The sequence below is a fragment of the Mustela erminea genome, chromosome 17, assembly GCF_009829155.1.
Source record: "Mustela erminea isolate mMusErm1 chromosome 17, mMusErm1.Pri, whole genome shotgun sequence".
Classification (NCBI taxonomy): domain Eukaryota; kingdom Metazoa; phylum Chordata; class Mammalia; order Carnivora; family Mustelidae; genus Mustela; species Mustela erminea.
The window spans coordinates 49,997,375-50,022,544 of NC_045630.1; the positions used below are offsets into that span (position 1 = coordinate 49,997,375).

General features: G+C 35.2%; 1 protein-coding gene across 3 annotated transcripts in view; it reads right to left on the minus strand.

The window, feature by feature from the left end:
• The window catches only part of CDC73 (cell division cycle 73), a 117,123-nt gene that overhangs the window by 85,964 nt on the left and 5,989 nt on the right, over positions 1 to 25,170 (minus strand). For all 3 annotated transcript variants that reach the window (XM_032317354.1, XM_032317356.1, XM_032317355.1), the window contains exons 4-9: positions 20,711 to 20,773; positions 20,576 to 20,628; positions 17,235 to 17,323; positions 6,619 to 6,835; positions 4,046 to 4,144; positions 1,257 to 1,335 (exon numbers count right to left, since the gene is read on the minus strand). In XM_032317354.1, coding sequence (XP_032173245.1) covers positions 1,257 to 1,335; positions 4,046 to 4,144; positions 6,619 to 6,835; positions 17,235 to 17,323; positions 20,576 to 20,628; positions 20,711 to 20,773 — 600 coding nt within the window. The remainder of the gene's footprint in view (positions 1 to 1,256; positions 1,336 to 4,045; positions 4,145 to 6,618; positions 6,836 to 17,234; positions 17,324 to 20,575; positions 20,629 to 20,710; positions 20,774 to 25,170) is intronic.

Genomic DNA, 25,170 nt, shown 5'->3' on the forward strand with positions numbered 1-25,170 from the left:
GATGAACAAAATATGTAAATAAATGGGCATGGCCTGATTTGACCCACAGAGGATCGTAATTTGCCAAACCCTACTTTACATAATTCATTCCACAAGAAAAACTACAGTGAATAGAAGAATGAACCACTGTATTTCTACAGCATGTCTTCACAGGACATGCCTTTAACCAGTAAATGAAGTCAGCACACAAAGTACAGAAGCAATATGAAATTTTAATGAAATTTAAATGGAGAAGTTAAACTTCCAGTTGCTTCTACCTCATTTTTTCCCACAAATCAAAGTAAATGAAGATCCCAAGAGAAATTACAATGACATTAGTACCACTTCACTAACCACCACAATAACATGGAAATGGTTCACCACTGCATTAGCCAGTATACCATGTAGGCTACCCCAAAATAAGCCCTCACATAGTTACTAAAATCAATACTTCCCAATTTCTTAATGTATACATGTGCAACTTCAGAAACATGATTTGATATATAGAATCTCCAGTCTGAACTTCTGAGAAGCAGAATACTAAATAACGGGAAATATTTATAGATAGCTTATTATGTACCAGTCACTATTCTAGACACATTAACTAGTCTAATCCCCACAATGAAACTAAAAGATAGATACTACCACTACTATTGTATTGCAATGAAACAACGAAGAAATTAAAACAGAATGCAGTTAATTTATTGAAATTCACGCAAAAAGTAACTGTGATACAGGCAATCTGGATCCAGAATCCATGAAGTTAAAAACCAGGGGTTGGCTTTTTTTTTTTTGAGAGAGAGAGAGAGAGAAAGAGCACTATCAAGCATGGGTGGGGGTGGGGGGAGATGAGGGAGGGAAAGAAGAATACCAAGCAGGCTTCACACCCATTGTGGAGCCCAACATGGGGCTCAATCTCAGAACCCTGAGATCATGCCCTGAGACGAAATCAAGAGTCAGACACTTAACTAACTGAGCCACCCAGGCACCCCAAGGGTTGGCAAATTTATTCTGTAAAAGACCAGATAGTATTTGATGGCTCTGCAGGCCACGCAATCTCTGTCACAACTCAACACTGCTGTCACAGCACCAAGGAACCACAGATAATACATAAATGAATACCACTGTATTCTAGCAAAAGTTTATTTATAATATGTGGTGGGCCAGACTTGGCCTGCAGAAGTTTGCCAACACCTGCCCATAGTAAACATCAAGCTATACCACCTCTCACATTCATCACCACCACAGTAAGGGGAATATAAAATTAAGTAACTTGCCTTCTTTTCCTTTGAATCTTTCCTGGTCATATCTGTTGTAGGCAGCTGGGATAGGCTGTTTGGTACGCAATGTGGGATCCTACAGAAAAATTAATTATGAGTTACATGTTAATATTTTAAATTGTTACTTAAAACTCAGAAGAAGAACCACAGTAAGTGTATTATTTTCTAGGCTTTTTCCTTACACTAGGCAGTAAGAGAAAAGTGGAGAATCATTTGATATTTATTTTCAAGGTATTATTTACTGGTAGAAAATTATTGCATAAGGGAAAAGAGCAAAGGACTCCAAATAAACTTGTATCATGGCAAAACACAAAACTGCAAAAATAAAATAGGTGTGCTTAATAATTTCATTCTTATTACCTAAACTTCTTCATGAAATAATAAATCCCCAATTATGAATTATTTTTAACAATAAAAAACTTAATTCAAAGCTTACTGAACTGATATTTTAGAGTGTTTTAACAAAATTACTCTCCAAACTGGTAATACTTAAATAAATATGACAACTATGACAATAAAACCACTATAAATGCACAAGATAAGACTGAAGCTAATAAAGATGTTACTTGTTAAAATACTTAGAATAAGTTGTCAACCTAATGATGTCAACTTAATTCACAAATACTTTACCTAAATTCAGCCTGGGGTGCCCAGGTGGCTCAGTCAGTTAAGCATCTACCTTATGCTCAGATCAAGATCACAGGGTCCTGGGACTGAGCTCCACAGGGAAGCAGGCTGCCTGCTGAGCAGAGAGCCCGATGCAATCCTTGATCCCAGGACCCTAAGATCATGACCCGAGCCGCACACAAGAGGCTTAACCCACTGAGCCACACAGGCACCCAAAATTTTTATGTATCTTGATGATTACAGAAATACAGAAAAAATTCAATCACAAGGATAACGGTTTAACTGTTTTAAGATCCGATATAAGTTTCCTACCAATGCTATTCAAATCAACCAATTCATAATCATAAGCACCCTATGTTTCACCATCACAGTATATGTTTCGCTACTTTTTTTTTTTTTTTACTCATCTCTATGTCCTACTAGACTTTAAGCTCAAAGAGGACAGGTATCTCTTGTATTTGTGTCAGCACACTGACTGACAATAGTAGTTACTTAAGTCCTTGCTGGGAAGTCAACTCAAAGTATTAACCTAAATACCAATAAAAGTCCCCTACCTCTTAATTAAATACCAATGATTTTATGAACAAGCAAAACTACTAGATCTTGCAAAGAGTGTATTAGCACTCTTCCAAATTTTAATATACTTTAAAAAGAACACTATATAACATAAAAACAATTTTATTTATATTTATTACCTTTGTTGGATCCTATGAAACTAGCTGGAAGGATTTTCAACAAAACTGGAGGACACGTTTGAGTTTAAATATAGGCTATATGTCATACATGAAATTTACTCTGGAGGGGTCCTAAGTGGCACCTCAAATGAGTGAGGCAGTCAACTCTCCAAATGGCTGAAACTAAAGTACCATGAAAGAACCAATGATCTATGAGATGAGGAGAAACACATTTACCAGGAAGTCACAGATACCAATGATTTCAGAAAAAGCTCCAAAATGGACTGTAACATTCATATCTCTAACAATGGTAATGATTCTCCTAAGCAACAATGAGTAACAGGTCTGTTACTTACTTTACACAACTTCTCAGAGGGCTTTTCCTAACTTACCTCTTTCAGATTCTAATTCAAGTACATCTCTAAGAACTATTGCTTAAGTAACTTTTTTTTTTCCTGTTTTGGTGGCTTGGTTTTTTTTTCCTTTTTTTTTTTTAATTGTTACTGTTGTTGTTGGTTTATCTTCTGACTCCCTTTACCTACTTCTCATATTTCTCACCCACCCCCACCTCTAGTAACCACCAATCTGTACTCTGTATCTGTAAGTTTGCTTTGCTTTTAGGTTCCACATATAAAGGAGATAGCAAGGTAATTTGTCTTTTTCTAACTCTCACTTAGCATAATGCCCTCAAGGTCCATCCACGTTGTCACAAAAGTCAAAATTAGGGGTGCCTGAGTGGCTCAGTCAGTTAACCGGCTGCCCTGGGCTCATGTCATAATTCCAGGGTCCTGGGATTGACCCTGCATCAGGTTCCCTGCTCAATAAAGAGCCTGTTTCTCCTTCTCCCTCTACCTGCCACTCTGCCTAGTTGTGCTCTCTCTCTGTCAAATAGATAAATAAAATCTTAAAAAAAAAAAAAAAGGTCAAAATTACATTATATTTTATGGCTGACTAATATTCTATTGTATGTATATATCACAATTTCTTTATCCATGTATCCATCAATGGACACTTGTTTCCATATCTTAACTACTGTAAATAATGCTGCAGTGAACATTAAGATGTTCAAGTTCGTTTTCAAGTTAGTGTTTTCATTTTCTTCAAATAAATACCCAGAAGGATAACTGCTGGTTCATACAGCAGTTCTTTCTTTAATTTTCTGAGCAACCTCCATGCTGCTTTTCCTAGTGGCTACGCCAATTAACATTCCCACCACAAGTACACAAGGGTTCCTTTTGCTCCATATATTTGCGAACACTTACTTCCTGTCTTTTTGATAATATCCAATCTAACTTCTGTGAGGAGAGATCTCACTGTGTAAGCTTTAATGGCAGGAAAAATTTTCACATATTTCAAGAATACTGAAGCAAGAAAAGGTTTAGAAGTACTGATTTAAGAACTTTAAGATGAGATGTTTTCAAAATTACAATACTGAAAAACAAGAGTCATTTTAATTAAAAATAATATATAAGCAGTAAAACATACCACAGGTGCTGCATTTGGGGCCGGTCGCTGCTCAGGCGCACGCCCTTCTTCTCTAGCTTTCACAGACTGAAGAATTGCAAAAATATTCTTGGAAAAATTCTAAAATATAAATGGATCTTAATCAGTCCACTTAAAATTAAGTATTCAAGGCAGTAAGTTTATTTAATAAATAATTTCAGACTTTTCTTCCTTTAGTTCTTCTCTACTACATCACTGAGGTGTAGTAGTAACCACTAAAAATTGATTCCCCAAACCAAATATGATAAACACACTGTTACCCATTTATTTTTATTTTACTTAAACTGTTTAATTGGCTATAAATGTATTCATATTCTGCATCTATTCAAATATGCAGCTAGGAAACAAGCTATTGAAGTAAAAATGAGATTTGCTGTCACAAGAGGCTTCTTAATTTTTAAAGAAATCAATTCTATCTTCTTCTAGGTATAATAAACTCTAGTGTTAATCTCAGATTGCTACAATTTATATGAGATGTGGAAGGTTTTAAAATACTCTTTGTTAGGAGTTATTGTATGCTTTTAAAAGATTTTCAAATTGGGAAGTATTTTTAAAAACTTGATTCATGGCAAAATACCAGGAGTTAACCAACCACTGCTTTTGCACCAGCAGGACAGAAGTCAACACAGTGAAATGCAAACAAAGTCTTAATCCTACTATGAAGATCACTAAAAATGTATGAAAATCAAATCCCAAACTTTAAAAATAATAAAGTATTGTGTAAGAGACACTAACTCTAGAAGAATCCATGTTATCAGCTATTTTTATGTCCTAGAATTACAGGTGATTATAATCTTCCTTTTAATGATCTCTTTTAAATCAACTTTTCAATAAGGAACATTACCTTATTTAAGTTTATAAGTATATTCTTAATGACTTTATAAAACTGGGTTGCTTACAATAATAATATAATTATAAAGGAACATACTTATTTTTCTCATCAACTTTTTATTCCAGAAATTTAGAAGGTGAGAAGGCCCTAATCCCCAGTAATAATGAAGATCTATCTAAACTCATAGGGTCTATTAGGACTGAGTACCTAAAAGAATTTTTAGTGTTCAGGAGATGAAAGCCATATACAGAAAGACTATCAGTCAAAACAGTTGTTTCTGGTTTTTAAAAATGTTAATGCTCACAGAAGTAAACCAAACAGCTACCAAACAGTTCTTAAACTATAATTTATTTCTTAAATTATACTGTGATAGCAACAACACTAACTTAAATTAGAGCACCAAGTTTTAAAATGATGGTAAAACCCTGCCACCTAGAGCTCAAAGAAAATTGTTCATCTCAGATTTTTAAAATTTAATGTTTGGTCTAAAAGTAAGATGGAGCAAAGAAGGTATGTTTTATTCCTTTACTGTAAGATTCAAATTTGGGGGCTATTACAATGAACACTGGTAGAACATTAGCAGGTTGTAATATTCAACTATTAGCCATATTATGCAGTGAAAATGAGTATCAACAGATCACTTTACTGTAAATACAAAAACTGAAGTTTATATCCTCAGATTTCTCTAGTTCTTAGCTCTGAGGAATAATTCCTAAACTTAACCTCAAGTACTTTGTAAAATAGGACAAAGTACAAAAGAAAGAAAGTTATTTCCCTCATATTACTCTTTTCAAGTAACCTGAATCCTACTAACATGGCATAGTAAATTTAAGACCAGAATCCAGATCTACAAATAAAACCAGTCTGTCTTGACCAAAGTTTAAGTTCACTTTCATTGGTAACCTCACATACTTCAACACTCTTTCAGAGAAAATTGCGAGGTGAGGGAAAGACAGATGAATATGTGCCAGTGAAAGAGAATCTAAGCAATCTTCTGGAGACGCATTAGGATACCAAATATCCAGAATCTTCCAAATTTTTAGTCTTTCAAAATTTAAAGTGTACATCTTTAACCCGAAATTTGCTTTTAGGAATTAATCCTTTGGTTGTATGCACATAAATGCACAAAGGTACATGTATAAGGATTTTTTTAATGCATTACTTGTAATTGTGAATAGAGAGGGAAGGAGTCAGAGAGGAAGGAAAGGAGGAAAAGGGAGAGGAAAAAAATTCCACAATCTTGTAACTATAAAAACAAATAAACCACCCAATGCCATTAATAAAGAATAAATAAATATTGCTACATCCACACAACAGAATATAATGTATAAAATACATAAATAAATGCTGATTTTCATAAGCTCCTACTTTGTGGGGAAAAAAATGAATAACAATATTAATAACCACATAGCTGGCCATCAACATTCCCTCCTCATTAGGTTGAAGCAAAAATCTCATCAACAAGAAAACTGGGCTATTCACTGGATTTACAAATGAGGTGCAAATCAAGAGGTTTGCACTGTGATTCAGACATTTTCATCAGTTTCTTTGGTGACCAACAACCACTAAATGGTAAATACAGCCACTTAGAAATCTACATTATTACTGATCTTCTGGAGATAAAACTTGAAAATTGCTAGTAATAGCAAACTTCAGCCAATTCTATAACCACTCACAGACAAGTTATACATACTCTAATGAAGGAGTGAAAAACTTTAATTACCTTTCCTGTGCTCTGTAAGATAGTTGTTCGTGTCCTCCATACTCTCTCTCTGCTGACAATGTCTCGTGTCACATCTACCTCAGCATCCACGAAACTTCTCTGTTTAAGGGCAGTTATGTCATCATCTAAGTCAGTCTTGATAGTAGATCTTTTCTTAGCCATAATTTTGGCTTTGATTGCAGCAATTTTTTCCACTGACATAGCTTCAGACAAAGACCTGAAAGCAATTTCCTTTTTTAAAATTTTTATAGCAAAGATCTCAAGCACATTATAAACGTATTTTGTTACACTTGTAAGTTCTTGGTAAAAATAACCTTAAGTGGCAATAATTAAGATTTTCTTATCTAAAACTTAAATAACTTGATATTTAATAATCATGTAAGATCAAGAGTCCAGGTAGAAATATTACTCTATAAGCAAATCAGTAACTTCTTAGCAGGATCAATGCAACAAAAATCCCTGCACTTGTGTTTATCTGCCCCCTTCCCCAAAGGCAGAATCCATTAATACAGCTGCTTTCCTTAACGTTTTCTCAGACTTTTATTTACCAATGCCTCTCTATCCACACAAACTGTACATACAAACACACAAAAACACACCCCACCTAGGGGGGTTGCGTGTGGAAAAACTCATTCTGTAAAGAATTCAAAGCTTAGCTTTTCCTTGAAATTTTATTTCAAGGTGTCACACCTTCATAATGCATGTAACATACCCATTTTATACGTGAAGGAGGCTTTTATATGCCATATCAACATATATTCCTTTTACTATCTGTAAGATAAAACCATATTTTGCAGTTTTCTTTTTCTTTTCTTTACCTGATTTTCAAATAACAGGCAAAATAGCAAACATGGAGTATACTTTGAGAACTATAAAAAAAAGACTTAACACATAATATAAACTTCATTAAGGTAAGTTTAGTGTTGTTTTTCACAAAATGTGAAAAGAGTTAAAAAGGGTTTGGGAAGGGGCACCCAGGTGGCTCAGTCAGTTAAGCATCTGCCTTCAGCTCAGGTCATGATCCTAGGGTCCTTCAGTTGAGCCCCATGTTGGGCTCCCTGCTCAGCAGGGAGTCTGCTTTTCCCTCTCCCTCTACCTCTCTCTCTGACCATTCTTCTCAAATAAATAAAATATTTTAAAAATAAAAATAAAAAGGGTTTGGGTACCTTAAGAGTTGACAAAATTATTACTTTAATCACAAGGTGACAATCTTGAAATATGTTTAAACAACATCTGGAAAAAGGACAGGAAATCCCTGCAGGTTTAAATATGGTAATATTATATAGTATACTAGTTTATTTATATAAGGTATGAAGGAACTTTATAGCAGTGCTCAATATACATCTAGTATTTGACTCATTTTTATATAATGCTATGCCATTTCTCCTTAAACTCTAAAGCAAACAGGCATAACTTAAATTGAACTAAAATACTTCTCTAAATCATAGTCAAATGTGAACTGGACCTTCAAATCATTGGGAGTTTTACTTCCAGCTAAAAAATGAAGTAGCAAGGATTGGATTAACCTCTCCTGCTTCCAAAGAGCCAGCCAAAATACATAAAAGAGTAGCTTACGAAATACCTGGTATCAAGCTATGAACGACTATGATCTCTGACAAACAGAAACAAGATGAAGTGAGCCCTATAAATGCTGCAGTTTGCCGCCTTTTAAGTTTTCAAAATGGCAAAGGGAGGAGAATCGAGGCAAAACTGAGTAGATTACCTGATTTGAGAAATGGTGCTGAGAGTCCAGCAAAACCAAGGTGGCTGGAATTCATAGGCCTAAGTACCTGAGAAGAAAGAGCTGCAATGAAGATGCCCATCAAGTATTCTGGGAGAATACTGATTAGCACAGGACTATGAGAAAACAAAAGTTGGGTATAGAAACCATCCAACAGGATTAGAGGGGAACAATGTCCAGAGCTCACAGTGGGCAAGGAAAAGTTCTCGTTCCTACTAGCCAAACTGAAAACCTCACATCGACTGGGCATGAGGTAGAGTACTCAGAATGGTTTTCTGTAAGCAATGGTGGGGAATAATTACCCTAACCTAACTGAACCCAGCTCAAATAACAAATCTTAAATCAAGACATAAAAGGAACAAACTGTTTCCAAGTGATTTAACTATATCCCAAAACAGTTTTGTAAAATACAAAAATACCTAGCACTCAATATGGTAAAATGCAAAATGTCTATTATCCAAAGATCACAAAGCATGTAAAGAAGCAGAAAAAGATAAGCTGGAATGAGGAAAAATCAAAATCAAAATCAATTATAAATTGACACAGATACAAGATTAGCAAACAAAGACATTAAAATAATTATTGTAACTCTATTCCATATACTCAACAAATTAAATGAGATATGGACTATGTATTTAACGAACCTGCAGAGATAAAAAAAGTATCATGATGGAGACTATAAATACATCACAGATATAATTAAAGAAAAAAATATTAGTGAATGACACAACTACAGAAACTATCCTGTGAATAGAAAAAAAAGAACCCAAATATTTTAAGAAACAAGGCCAAAAACTTTCTGAATTCAATACAAATTATGAATACAAAAATTCCCTCCAAAAGCTCAATGGACTTCAAACATAAGAACCATGAAGAAAAGGCCAAGTTATGTGATAAACAGCTCAAAACCTGTAATAGAGAAAACTTTTAAAGTACCCAGAGAGAAAAAAAGGATACATTCCATAAAAAAATTTAAAAACTTAAGAAAATGATGACAGCAGACTTCCCAGCAACAATGCAATTGAGAAATTAAGAAAGTATAACATTTAATAAGTACAGATGGTCCTGACTTACAATGGTTTGATTTATAATTTTTCAACTTTATAATGGTATGAAAGTGATATGCACTCCAAAGAAACCATACCTGAAATTGTGATCTTTTCTAAGGCTAGTGGTATGTAGTACAATGCTCTCTCATTATGCCTGGCAGTGACAGCAAGCTACAGCCCTCAGTGAGTCACGCAATCACCAGAATAAATAATTAATACACTTAAAATAATTCTGTACCCATACAACCATTCTGTGTTACATTTTTGATATGACAGTCAATATATTACATGAGATATTCAATACTTTATTACAAAAGAGGCTTTGTGTTAGATAACTTTGCCCAACTATAGGCTAATGAAAACATTCTAAGCATATTTAAAGTAGCCTAGGCTAAGTTATGATGTTTAGAAGGTTAGGTATATTAAGTGCATTTTTGGTTTACAATATATTCAATTTAGGATGGGTTTATCAGGATGTAACTCATCTTAAGTCAAAGAAGACCTGTACTTGGGATGCCTGGGCAGCTCAGCAGGTTAAATGTCTGCCTTCGGCTCAGGTCATGATCTCAGGGTCCTAGGATCAAGTCCCACATCAGGCTTCTTGTTCAGCAGGAGCCTGCTTCTTCCTCTGCCTGCTCTGCCTGCCGATGCCCCTGTGCTTATGCTCTCTCTCTGACAAAAAAATAAAATCTTTAAAAATTAAAAAAAATTTTAAAAAGGAAGACCTGTACTTAAAAAGATGTAACTTAAGAGGCACCTAGGTGGCTTAGCTGGTTAAGCATCTGCCTTTAGGAAAGAACATGAATCCAGGGTCCTGGGATTGGGGCCCAGGTTGGGCTCCTTGCTCAGCAGTGAGCATGCTTCTCTTGCTCTCTCTCCCCTCCCCCCAATCATGCTCACTTTCTCTCTATTTCTCTCAAATAAATAAAATCTTTAAAAAAAAAAAAAAAAGGAACTTAAAATTTAATATCTAGTAAAAATTCCTTTTTAAAAAAAGGCAAAATAAAGGCCACAAAAGTTCAAAGAATTAATCACCAGCAGGTTTGCACAAAAAGAAATGTTAAAAGAAATCCTTCAGGAGGGACGCCTGGGTGGCTCAGTTGGTTGAGTGGCTGCCTTCGGCTCGGGTCATGATCCCAGCATACTGTGATCAAGTCCCACATCGGGCTCCTTGCTCGGCGGGGAGCCTGCTTCTCCCTCTGCCTCTGCCTTCCACTCTGTCTGCCTGTGCGTGCTCTCTTTCTCTCTAACAAATAAAATCTTAAAAAAAAAAAAAAAAGAAAAAAGAAATCCTTCAGGAACAGGGAAAAAATTAGGTAAATAGATCTGAACAAAGAAATGAACAATGGAAATGGTATCTGAATACATAAGATTTTTTCTTGGGGTGCCTGGGTGGCTCAGTAGGTTAAGCCTCTGCCTTGGCCCAGGTCGTGGTCTCAGGGTCCTGGGATTGAGCCCCGCATAGGGCTCTCTGCTCAGCAGGGGGGCCTGCTCCCTACCCCCCCCACCCCCGCCGTCCCGCCTGCCTCTCTGCCTACTACTTGTGATCTCTCTCTCAAATAAATAAATAAAATTAAAAAAAAAAAAAAAAGATTTTTTTCTTATTTAAAGCTCTTTAAAGGATAACACTTTATTTTTTTTTTAAGATTTTTTATTATTTTATTTTTGACAGACAGAGATCACAAGTAGGCAGAGAGGCAGGCAGAGACAAAGGAGAAAGGAGGCTCCCCAAGGAGCGGAGAGCCCAATGTAGGCCTCGATCCCAGGATCCTGGGATCATGACCTGAGCCGAAGGCAGAGGCTTTAACCCACTGAGCCACCCAGGCGCCCTAAAGGATAACACTTTAAAGAACAATGCATATTGGTGCTTACAACACAGTATAAGTATACCATTTTAAGGTTCCCATACTATACATGAAGTAGTGAGTATAACACTTCTGGATAGACTGTGATGCTACAAACCATGCATACTAAAAGCACTAAAGCCTTAATAACAAGACAGTTATAACCAATAAGCCAATAAGAAAAAACAGAATTCTAACTAATATTTGCTTATTCCAAATACAAAGCCCAAAAACAGGACAAAGAAAAGACAAATAAAAAACAATAAGCAAGGAGTGCCTGGGTGGCTCAATCGTTAAGTGTCTGCCAGGATCCTGGGATCCAGCCCTGCATCGGGCTCCCCGCTCAGCGGGAAGCCTGTTCCCTGCTTCTCCTTCTCCCGCTCCCCCGCTTGTATCCCCTGTCTCGCTGTCTCTGTGAAATAAATAAATAAAATCTAAAAAAAAAAAAAGCAAAATGGACTAAAACTAACCATATCAATAATCACATTAAGTATAAAAGATCCACACATACAATTAAAGGACTTAAACTATAAAGACCACATAGATTAAAAGTAAAAGGATTCCCGTTTTCAGTTACACCATATGAAAGAGCTTAGGGCTATGAACCACACATTTAAAATACTACAATGATAAATGTTATCTGTGTTTTTTACCGTATTTTGTTTTTTAAAGTAAAAGGATAAAAACATATACTATGGTAACATAAGCCAAAAGAAAGCTAGAGGAGTGTCTAGGTCAATACAAGAAAAAGTAGATTTTTTTTTAACAAAGAATACTGCCAGAGGTAAAGATCATTCCATAATGATAATAAGATCCACTCATCATGACAACATAACCTTAAACATTTACACCTAATAACAGAGATTCAAAGTAAGAGAACAAAATCTGATAGAAATGCAAAGAAAAATAGACAAATCCAGAGCCAGAGATTTCAGTAATTCCATCCCAATAATCAATAAGACAAGACAAAAAACAAGTAAGGATATAGAAGACTCTACTGACACTATCAACCATGTTGACTATACTAAGACAATCCAAAGTAACAGCAGAATACACATTCAAGTGCCTACAGAACAGACCTTATTTGGGGCCAAAAACCAAGTTTCAATACTTATCAAAGGATTCAAAGTCATATAATACACAACCATACTTTGGAACACACTGGCAATCAGTAACAAAAATCTCTAGAAAATCCTAAATGCCTGGACATTAAATAACTCAACTGAACATAATCCATGAGTAAAAGAAGAGATCAAAAGGAAAATTAGACAGTAATTTTGAACTGAATGAAAATGAAAACACAACATAGCAATATGAGATGTCATTAAGTAGTTCTTAGAATGAAAGCTGAGATCTTTAATTTCCCTCTAAGAAACCATAAAAAAAGACAGCATATTAATCCAGATTAAGTAGAAGAAGTTATCATCAGAGCAGAAATTGAAGCGTCAAAAAGAAAAAGGAAAAAACAAAACAAAAACAAAAACAAAAACTGAAGAGAAAACCCCAATCTGGTTCTTTGAGAAAATCAATAAAACTGGTCAATTTTGGCCAGGCAATAAGGAAATTAACAGAAAACATCAACTGCTAACTAATATCAAAGAATGAAAAAGGGGTCATTGCTACAGATTATAGACATCTTAAAAGGACATGAACAACATTATGCAAATAAATTTGACAATGTAGATGAAATGGGCAACTTCCTTCAAAGAACCATTCAAAGAGAGAGAACCAGAATAGACCTATTACTATTAAACAAGTTGAATATGCAGTTAAAAACTTTACCTGAAATACATGAAAATAAGTAAAACTATAGTTTTATAGCTTCATCAAATTTTCCCAAATGCAGGAGGAAATACCAATTCCAAACAAACTTCTCCAGAAAATGAAGAAAAGGAAGTATTTTCCAACTTATTCTGAGACCAGAATTATCTTGATAGGAAACAACACAAAGACATTATAAAGAAACGACAGACCTCAATAACATGGGTACAAAATTCTGTATAAATTTTAAAAACTCTAATTCAACAATACAGTATGATTGTGGTAGGCAGCCACTGAAATAATTAACAATATCCACCTCTTGGCATTCACGCCCATGTATAATCCAGTTCCTGTGGGAGTGGGGAGGCTAAATCTTGCTTGTAACTTGCTTCTAACAAATAGAATGATGTACAAATGATAGGGTGTCGCTCTGAAGATTTGGCTATAAGAAAATAATTTCGGGCGCCTGGGTGGCTCAGCCGTTAAGCATCTCCCTTCGGCTCAGGTCATGATCCGAGGGTCCTGAGATCAAATCCCACATCAAGCTCCCTGCTTGGTGGGAAGCCTGCTCCTCCCTCTCCCACTCCCCCTTTGTGTTCCCTCTCTCCCTCTCTCTCTCTATGTCAAATAAATACATAAAATATTTTTTTAAAAAAGAAAGAAATCTCTATCTTGCTTCACAGCTCTCTTGGCACTCTTGCTTGCTCACTTTGATGAGATTATTTCAAGATTATTTCTGTGAAATAATCCATGGAGAGACCAAATGTGGCAGCAAAGGACCAAGAGAGTCCTCTAGATAACACCTGAGGAACTATTGTATTAGTCTAACAAGCTGTCAAGAACTAAATTCTACCAACAACCACATGGGTGAGCTTATAAGCAGATCCTTCTCCCACCAAGCCTACAACTGAACTGCAACACTGTGAGAGGTCCTAAAGCAAAGAAGATACGCAAATCATCCCAAGACTCCTGACCCACAGAAACCGTGAGATAATAAATATGTGTATTTTAAGCGAGTATGTTTCAGGTTAATTTGCTATGTGGCAACTTCAACAGATGAATGGATAAGGAAGATGTGGTCCAAATACACTACGGAGTATTATGCCTCCATCAGAAAGGATGAATACCCAACTTTTGTATCAACATGGACGGGACTGGAAGAGATTATGCTCAGTGAAATAAGTCAAGCAGAGAGAGTCAATTATCATATGGTTTCACTTATTTGTGGAGCATAATAAGTAATATGGAGGACACAGGGAGATGGAGAGGAGAAGGGAGTTGAGGGAAATTGGAAAGGGAGATGAACCATGAGAGACTATGGACTCTGAAAAACAATTTGAGGGTTTTGAAGGGGCGGGGGATGGGAAGTTGGGGGAGCCAGGTGGTGGGTATTATGGAGGGCACGTATTGCATGGAGCACTGGGTGTGGTGCATAAACAATGAATTCTGTTATGCTGAAAAGAAATAAATTTTTAAAAAATTTGTTATGAGGCAAGATAACTAATAAAATAATGAAGTAGTGTTTATCCATGAAATGCAATCAAAAAATTAATTTAATTCATCATTATCAACAAGAAAACTATACCATTATCTCAGTAGAATCAGAAAAAAAGTGACAAGAGCAACATTCCTTTCTGATAAACTCTCAGCAAACAAGGAAAAAGATATTTCCTCAACCTACTGAAGGGTATCTAACAAAAAAAAACCCTAAGCTGACATGCTTAATGGTGAAAGAATGCTTTCCCCTAAAATGAGGAACAAAACAAGAATGTCTGATCTCACTGCTTCTTCAACATTGGATTAGTGGGGATTCAGCAAGTCTAGCCAGTGCAGTAAGGAAAGAAATAAAAAGAATCCAGTTTAGAAAGAAAAAAAGAGGGAAAAAAGAGAAAAAATTTATTTTATGTGTACACAACATAATTATCTATGTAGAAAAGATAAAGACAGCTACAAAAAAAAATTACAAGAACTAATCAATGAATTTAACATGATTGCAGGATATAAATCTATTGTACCTCCATACTAGCAATAAATCAAGAATTGGAATATTTTTTTAAACTATCACTTATAATAGTATCAAAAAGTATGAAATACAACAAATACAACAAAAAGATATATAAGGCCTACACACTGAAAACTATGAAATGTTAAATTACAGAAGATCTAAATATCTTTCCATTAATAGACAGGGAAATAAATACATCTTATTCATAGTCAGAAGACATAATATTTTTAAGATGTCAATTCTCCCCAAACCGGTCTACTGATTCAATTTAACCCCAGTCAAAATCCCAGTGAGCTTTTTTATAGGAAATGACATGTTAATTCCAAAACTCATGTGAAAATGTAAAGAACCTAAAACAGAGAAAAACATCCTTGAAACAGAAGTACAAAGTTGGAAAGCTAACACCATCTGATTTCAAAACTTAAATTAAAATGGTTTGGGATAGACAAAAAGACTACTAGATCAACAGCCCAGAATGGGTCCAGAAACAGACCTACACATTAACAACTGATTTTTTATGAAAGTGCAAAGACAACTCAACGGAAACCAATAGTGCTGAAATAAGTGGGTTATCCACATACCCTAAACTGATCTAGATCATAAAAAATAAAGATTTTGATCCATGCTGTATAACCCAAACAAAATATTAACATAGATTCCAGACTTATACATAAAACCTAGAACTAAAAAACTTTCTACAAAGGAATAGGAGACAATCTTTGTTGGCTTTGTTCAGGCAAAGATAACTTAGATATAACACCAAACGCAATTCAAAAAAGAACATGTTGATAAATGAGATGTTATAAAAATTAAAACAAAACAAGCTCCTTTTCAAAAGGGAGCTAGGAGAATGTAAAGACAAGTCACAGACTGGGAGAAATACCTGCAAAGCCCATGTCTGAAAAAGGATTTTTAACCAAAACATACAACAAATTTTCAAAACTCAGTAATAAGAAAATAATCCAGTAAGAAAAAATGGACAAAATGTGAACACACTTCACCAAACATGATGTAAGACAGCAAAAAGCACACAAGATACTCACAGTATCATGAGGTAAGTGCAAGAAATCATGAGGTAAGTGCAAGATAGAATCACAATGAGATACCATCCTATACCTATAAGCACAGCTAAAATTAAAAAGCCTGACCACCCCAAGTGTTTGCAAGGCTGTGAAGAAACTAGAACTCTTATGTAGGAATGGTAGAAAAGTGAAATGGTACAATCACTCTGAAAAGTTTGATAATTTCTTTAAAAGGCAGATCTAGAACAGTACACAATTCAATCACTCCTCTCCTAGGTATTTACTCAGTGGAAATGAATACATATGTCCATAAAACACTTGTACAAAATGAACATAGCTTGAGCTGCAACTGCCAAAAAACAGCAACAAGCTAAATATCTATAAACAGGTACCTAGGAAAACAAACTGTTTTACGTCCATACAATGGAACAGAATGAACTACCCAGCAATAATAAAGAACAAACTACTGATACATCCGATAATATGGATGTATGTCAAAATGATTATGCTAAGTAAGGGGGCCAGACCCCCCCAAAAAGTACATATTATGTAATTCCATTTATACTTAACTCTAGAAGAAACTAATTTATGTTAACAGCAGATCAATGGTTACGTAGAAAGGTTAGGATATGGGGATAGGTAGAAGTGTGGAATCATAAAGTACATAAGAAATTTATAGGGGTGATGCTATATTCATTATCTTGATTACGATGATGGTTTCACAGATGTATACATACGTGAAAGCTTTCAACTTATATTAAATATGTGCAGCTTATTGTTATGTCAGTCACCTTGAATAAAGCTTTTAAAAATAGGCACTGAATTTTTAAGTTTGGATAGAACTCCAAAGCATTATATTGTGCCAAGAAAAAATCATAAAGTGATTCTAATTACAGTAAAAATCAGGGATCACCAAATAATACCACGGGCCAAATCCAGCCATGCCAATTCACTTATGAATGAACCAATCACAGACTGTTTTCCTTACCACAAGCATTAATAAGTTACCAAACAACATAAGAAAACAAAACAAAAAAACTTTCAATCTCCTCTACCCTAAAACATGCCCACACATCTTCTGAACTTAGGTCACAGTAGCATATAATGAATGCAAGAGGTGAAGTAAATGTAGATAATGTATTAACATCTCCTTTTCCATATACACTTAACACTTTCTACTACAGAAAATCTTACCTAATCTGTTCAGTCTGTACAATCCCTTCTTTGTGACCCTCCAAACGAGCAGCCAATCTCTCTTTATCAAGGCGCACACACTCTTCATCCTGAAAATAATCACTGGTTAGTGACTATTTTACATTTTTACCTAACTTGTAGAGCAACAACAAAAACATGTAACTTTTCCTTACATAAATTCCTGTCTATAACATTCCAAGCATTGCTGGCCTTAAGTCAGCTCGACTGAAAGATTACTTCTAGTTACAGAAAGACAATAATAAATACATGTTGGATCACATAAGAGTAGAACTGATTAAAAACTTACCAAAGAACTTCAGCAACTTTTTTCCAAGATTAAACGTTCTTCCCATAATGTATCATATCTACTTTTATTCATAAGGTATTATACCACAAATAAATTCCTTCTCTTCAGGAAAATTTATCACTAAATTTTATGAAACGCCTTCACCATAGTCAAAAATTTCATTTTGGAGATAGGGTTTTGCACCTGTTGCCCCAGGTCCTGATCCATCAGGATTTGAGGATCAGAAGTAAAACCTGAGTGCTTTCAAAGCATGTTCCTTAGAACATTAAGCATAACCTACAAAGTGCCCCATGGTCATTTCTCTGAGTTCAACCTTTGGTAGCTCAGCTTTTCTCTAACCTGCATGTCAGAATTTCAGATAAAATTTAGTCTGGAAAGTGGTCGGTTAAAAGCAAAACTTGAGGGGCACCTGGGTGGCTCAGTCTTTAAGCGTCTGCCTTCGGCTCAGGTCATGATCCCAGGGTCCTGAGATGAAGCCCCGCATCAAGCTCCCTGCTTGGTGGAAAGCCTGCTTCCCCAACTCCCCCTGCTTGTATTCCCTCTCTCGCTATGTCTCTCTCTATCAAATAAACAAAATCTTTAAAAACAAACAAAACAAAACTTGATCTAGTTCAATGTCCACATTCAACAAATGAGAAAACTAAGGATCACAGTCAGTGTCTGTGGCTAACAAAATATGGTACTGTATAAAAAGCATCTGTATATTCGATGTTGTGCTCCATCCAATCCATGCTCTAATACTAACATCATTTAAAACACTATGCTGACATGAATGCAAAGATGGTATTTTAGCAAGCTGCATTAAATTTTAGCCATTTGTAATGAAAGTAATAATACAAATTACTCAAGTTCCTTAGGAAACTACTGATTTTAAAGACAACTGCAGCCTAGAAATTAATCAGATTAGATCAGAATCTCTGCTCTCAAGGTTTCTCTCCTAGCCCAGTGCCTTGCAGTTTCCCAGCGTATATGCACTAAACTGAAAACTGTTTATGTAACTCATTGTAACTTTATAAATACTCTGGAAAGAATTATATTATGCTATTTCTTGCTGATGTTCCAAGTTAATGGTAGCCTAGCAAATTAGTACTTTCAACATGTTCTATTTATTTAAAATAATTTAACTGTAAATTCAGGTTTTTCCAAATAAATAGTGTTTCTAAATTCACTCACTGTTCACAGTGGGTCATAACCTTCTTTCATACAGAGAGAGCTGGAGAAAACTTCTGTATTACTGCTGCCAAATCTGTAGTCAGTATATATAGAATGGCTAGAAGCCAGATACTCTGGGCTCTAATTCTGGTTCTGTGAACCTCAGCAAGTAACTTACTCTCTCTGAGGGGTTTGTTTGCTCATTGATGACATGCATAGTACTGCCAACTTCAGGAGGCTGTGGCTGAGGATTACATGAGTTGATATACATAAAGTATACAAAAGTCACCAAGAACAGAGGAAAAACAATGAGCTAATTATCACTATGAGTAACTAAGAAATAACAAGTCCATGTCTCAGAGTATGCTTAATTAAAATTGTCTTAAAATTAATTAGAACAAAATTGTACTGTTTTAGCATCAAATTCTGTCACTGATTACATAGAACATACTTACCAATAACCCTGTCCCTTTAAAAGTTACCATTTTATCCTTAACTATGGATGCTTTGTGTTTATGTAGCAGGCAAAAGGTACAACTATTTGATTTTTATACAAGTGTGAAAGGAAAAGATTATGGTTTCTAGTAATGTTAACATTAGTGATGACTACTATTTCTATATTATTAATTGATATATTGACCAGTTCAGTCATTTCTCAGATTTTTATTTTTTTTTAAGATTTTATTTATTTATTTGACAGAGATCACAAGTAGGCAGAGAGGCAGGCAGAGAGAGAGAGAGGAGGAAGCAGGCTCCCTGCAGAGCAGAGAGCCCGATGGGGGGCTCGATCCCAGGACCCTGGGATCATGACCTGAGCCGAAGGCAGAGGCATTAACCCACTGAGCCACGCAGGCGCACCCATTTCTCAGATTTTAAGGCTACTTCTAGTACATAATCTTCCATGGTCAGGGAGTTTTATATGTAACTGATCTGGGATTTGTTAAAAAATATAAATAAATAACCTCATAATCATAAAATCAGAATTTCTAAGGCTTAACTTTCTTACGCAGCACCCTAGCTGTTCAATGACTTTTCTATTTAAAGGTAACTGTATTTCTTATACAGCTTCTATTTCATGTGACCTATCCTTATTTACCAATATTAGTATTCCACTTGCTGGCTATAAAACACCACAAAAAAAATATGTAACCTAATACACCAGTATTTTTTTTTTTTATATTTATTTTAGAGAGAAGGGGGTGCATGCAAAGAGGAGGAGGGCAGAGGAGCAGAGGGAGAAAATCTCAAGCAGACACCAGCTGAGTACGAGACCCTGAGATCATGACCTGAGCTGAAACCAGGAGCAGGATGCTCAAATGACTGAGCCACTCAGGTGGCTATATTAATACGCACCAGTATTTTAAGAAATAACTGCAATAAGCACTTCATGTTCACAGTTCTTAAGAGTGAAGCAAATTCTCAGACCATCTTATTCCAGGGGTAGGCAAACTACAACCCAAAAGTAGGCTCACCATCCAGTTTATAAAATTTTATTGGAATACGGCCTTGCCAATTCATGTAAGTACTGCGTCTTCTTGCTTTTGCACTATAATTGCAGGGTGGAGTAGTTGAACAGACACTAAATGACCCAAAAAGCCCAAAATACTTACTAAAATGATTCCTAACAGAAGTAGTTTTCCAACTCCTGACCTAGCCCAATACTTTCATAAGGATATAAAAGAAAAGTGATCTGTCCAACATATAACTTCTATGTAAAAGATCTTAAACTACAGCTCAAACTACTATTAATCAAACATTCATTATACTACAACAATTTTTCCAGAAAAAAAGCTCGTGGGGCTACTATGAAAAAGAATTCTTATTCATATACAAACCCAATGTAGTAATACTACGATTCACATTTAAAATAAAGTCCCATTACCTCAATGCGTGGTTTCTTTGCTTCTGCTAAAACCTCATCTGCAGCTCGTTTTACTTTAAGAAAAAAAAAGTAAGTAAGTACATAGTTCTGAAATAAGTTTTTCAAAGTTCAATATAAATATGTGACAAAACATACCTTGGGTAGATCTCTGAAGACCTATTTCTAGAGGGGCACTTCTGTCTATGCTTGCGGATGTTGCTAGAGATTTAAAAGAATTATGTAAGAAAATCAGTATTTGAACACATATACTTGACATTATTACAAGAAATGCCCAATATTTGTTATTTCTTACTGCAGATAATAATTCTTACAATAATAATTCTTACTGTATATAATACAGTGATTTCCCTAAGAAAAAAAATAAGTTTTAAAGCAGTTTTCTAAAAAATTAGAAAAGATTAATCTGTATTTAGAAGTCTGTAAAAGAACAAAATATTTTTAATAATTTAGTTCACAAATTATTGTAATAATCTGACTGAAAAATCAACTGGTCACTTCATAGAATATATACTCTAATGTTAATTACCACACATACACACAAAATGTTATCTAAAATAAATAGATAAACATATACGTATAAAGAAAAACTCTTTAAACTAGCATTTGCCTTAAAAATGCAATTTTTAGTTACTCACAATTGGTAAAAAAATAATAATAATAATTACTTTTTAAATTAAATCATTTAATTTTTGAATAGTTCAAAATAATGAAACTAACAGAAGAATGTACCAGTCCCTATCCATCTAGTTCTCACCACACTCCATTACTGTCAGTCTCTTGTGGATCTTTCTAGTCTCTCTCTGTAGTTACAAGAAATACAAAGATACACTTTTATTCTTCTCCTCTTTTAACATATAAAACAGCACACTATACACACTGTCATGAACCTTTTTTTTTTAACCTAATAACAGAGCTTTAACATATCAGTATGTGCAGCATTCTTTAACTTTCTTTTTAAATCTACATAGTATTTCTTGTATGGATTAATTATAATTTATTTAACTAGTACCCTATCTATCCACAGGCAGTTCAGTTCTAACCAGTTTTTGTCACTACAAACAATGACACATTGTTCATGCATTTTCAATCATACCTCTAGGATAAAGTCTCAGATGTAGTGTTTTCAGTGGGAATTTCATCAAGTGACACTACAACTAAAATTACATTAGGATATCTGTTTCCTCAGGGACTCCTAAGTGTATTATTAAACTGAAAAATTGTTATCAATGAGGTTAAAAAAAATACTATATATACTTTAAATTTATAATTATGAGTGAAATAAACATTTTTCAGATGATTTCATCACTTTTTCTTTGAATTTTGTGACTATAATCTATTGGGTTTTTGGTCATTTATGCATGTATTTATAGAACCACTTCATATTATCAGTAAGACCGGTCAATTCACTGTGATAGGAGTTGAAATATTTTTTTCCAACTTGTCAGGTCTTTAATAATACAGAACTTTCGAATTTTTACCAACCTATTACTTGAATAATCCTATCTTTCCCCCACGGATTTGACCTCCTTCTTTAATTGTGTCAAATTCACATAATTTAACATTTAAAATATAAAAAAACGTTCTATCAGTTTATTCACATAAATTACTAGGGCTCTATAATTAGTTCTACACTCCAAAACAGTATTTTCTCATTGCTCTTCTCCAAACTTTAATGATAGTTACTTTTACCAAATGGATTTTAACATCATCACGTCTAGTTCCACCCCTCCCCTCATGAAAAACTAAAGATTTTTATTGGGATCATGTTAAATATGTAATCTATATTATGAACTGATTTCCTTAAGCTGTTCTGTCTCCTTGTCTAAGATCATGGAATGTCTTTAGGATTTCCTCAACTTGCTCATTAAACCATTAATTCAACAATTTGTTTTAAAAATACCAAAGGAATATACTTGATGACTAAATGTATTTGTCCTATAGAAACTACAGGAAATGACATGGATGATTAAAGGGTAACTTTTTTCTGGACTCTGAAAAGAAAAACCATTTACTTCCCCTAAAGTACTCTCCCCCACTAACCAGTCTATTTATCAAGCTCACCTGAGATACTTAAAAATAGAGAATCCTAAAATCTATACCAGATCTTCCAAAGCAAAAAAGAAAAAAGTACATTTTCTAACAAGTGCACCATATAGTTTAAAAAAGAAAAAAGAAAAAAAAAAGTCTTTGCCTATCCTCAACTCGCAGCAGGATTAGAAGCCCTCCTCAATCCTCTCCCAAGATTTTAACCCTTATTTAATCTTTCACAATGGTAAACATGTCCAGGACAGGAATTTTGCATTTTGTATATAGCACCAAGTACAACGCCTTTAAGAATAACCATTCAAGGAGCACCTGGGTGGCTCAATCAGTTGAGCATCCAACTCTTAATCTCAGCTCAGATCACGACTGCAGGGAGGCTGCTTGAGATTCTCTCCCTTTCCCTCTGCCCCTCCCTATAGCTCATGCCCACTCGCACGCTGCCTCCCTCCATCCACCTCTAATAAATAAATCTAAAAAAAAGTAAATGAATAACCACTCACTAAGTGCTTACTGAATATTCAGTGAGGACAATACAAAAAGATAACACTACAGATGATGGTCTTTCCATTAGGCAAGAGACTGTGCAAATCAATCTTACTGTTAAAGCCGTGGAGCACAATATGTGATAAGATAGCTATTAATGACTTAAAGATAGTAAATTCCACCCCAAGAAAGGTTAGGGCCAAACAGAACTATATTGACTTATTCATACTATTATAAGATTATATAAATTTATTCATACCCATCAATTTATATTACGTAACAATTTATTATACCTATTTATTCATGTTTTTTAAGACAGCAAATTAATAACTCATTTATACAAGTAAGCACCCACTATTTACCACTGCTCTAAATGCTGGGTATTTAACAAGTGTTTGCCCTCTTAGAGTTTACCCTTTAGTGGGGGAGACAATATATAAATAAAAAAATATGTAATTTCAAATCAATGTAAGGAATTTGATGAATAAATCAGGAAGATACTATACATAGATGCACACATGTGGCAAAACACTATTTTATATTTTAGAATGGTTAAGCCCTTATTTTTCTAAAGATTTTATTTACTTATTTGACAGAAAGAGAGCACAAATAAGCAGAGCAGCAGACAGAGAGAGAGAGAGAAGCAGGCTCTCTGCTGAGCAGGGAGCCCAATGCAGGGCTCAATCCCAGAACCCTGGAATCATGACCTGAGCTGAAGGCAGCCACTTAACCAACTGAGCCACCCAGGCGCCCCTGGTAAGTCCTGACAGAAGACTTAATAAGCACAGATGTGAATGAGATAGTAAGAAGTAAGACATATGACAATGTAGAGAAACAAGAACTAACACAGAGAAAACAGCAAGTACAAAGACTTGAAAAGTTAGGATAGTTAAAAGAATCAATAAGACAGGACTGCCGCAAGGAGAGGAGGGTTGGAAGATGAGGCCACAGAGATTTAGGCAGAAGCAAGATCACATACGTCAGAAAAGAACAAGAAGTGTAAGCTTTATTCTAAGTATGACGGGAAGCCACAAGATGGGCTTGACCAAGTAAGTGACACAATTAACTTTATATGCATTTTCACAAACAGGTCACTCTAATGGGTAGGCCAAAGACTAGACCAGAAAATACGGAGTGGGGGCCTGTAAGAGGGCTATGCAAGTCTAAAGGGGGAGAATGGAACAGGAGAGGATAGAATGTTTTAAAAAGTGTCTTACTTTTAAAGTTAAAAAATAATGATTTTGCTCATGAAATTGATCAGAGTATCAAAGATTCTTCTAGGGTTTTTCCTTAACAACTACATGAATAAAAAAGAATTTATTGAGATGGAAACACTGGGAGACCAGACCTGCTATTTTAGTTTTGTTTGAGGGGAGAAAGGAAGGAGGAAATCAGCATTCTATTTCAGATATGTTGAATTTCACATACCTACTAAATATCCAAGGAAAGATGTGAACAGTGGATTTATAACTTGAGCTTAGGAATAGATCAGTGCTGAAGATTGGTAAGCAAAATAAAATGAGAGATGGACAATGAATAGAAAGAAAATCAAAGGAGTCTGGTGCCCCAAATGCCAAGTGAAGAAAGGCTTTCCAAAAAAGAGTAATCAACAGGGGCGCCTGGGTGGCTCAGTGGGTTAAAGCCGCTGCCTTCGGCTCAGGTCATGATCCCAGGGTCCTGGGATCGAGCCCCACATCGGGCTCTCTGCTCAGCAGGGAGCCTGCTTCTTCCTCTATCTCTGCCTGCCTCTCTGCCTACTTGTGATCTCTGCCTGTCAAATAAATAAATAAAATCTTTAAAAAAAAAAAAAAAGTAATCAACAGTGTCAAATGCTGTTGAGAGGCCAAGATATTGGATATGAGATTAAAGGAACTGATAACCCCTAAATCAGTGCTGACTTTTAACATTGATTTTAGAGATGTTGAGTAGGAAACTCAGACTGAAGTGGAGTCAGGAGGGAAGCAGTGAGATCACACAATTGTTAACAAAGAATTCAAGACAAATTCAACAGATACTAGGAATGTGGGGTCAAAAAACTGTTCAATGAGAGATCTTACAGTAAAGGGAAT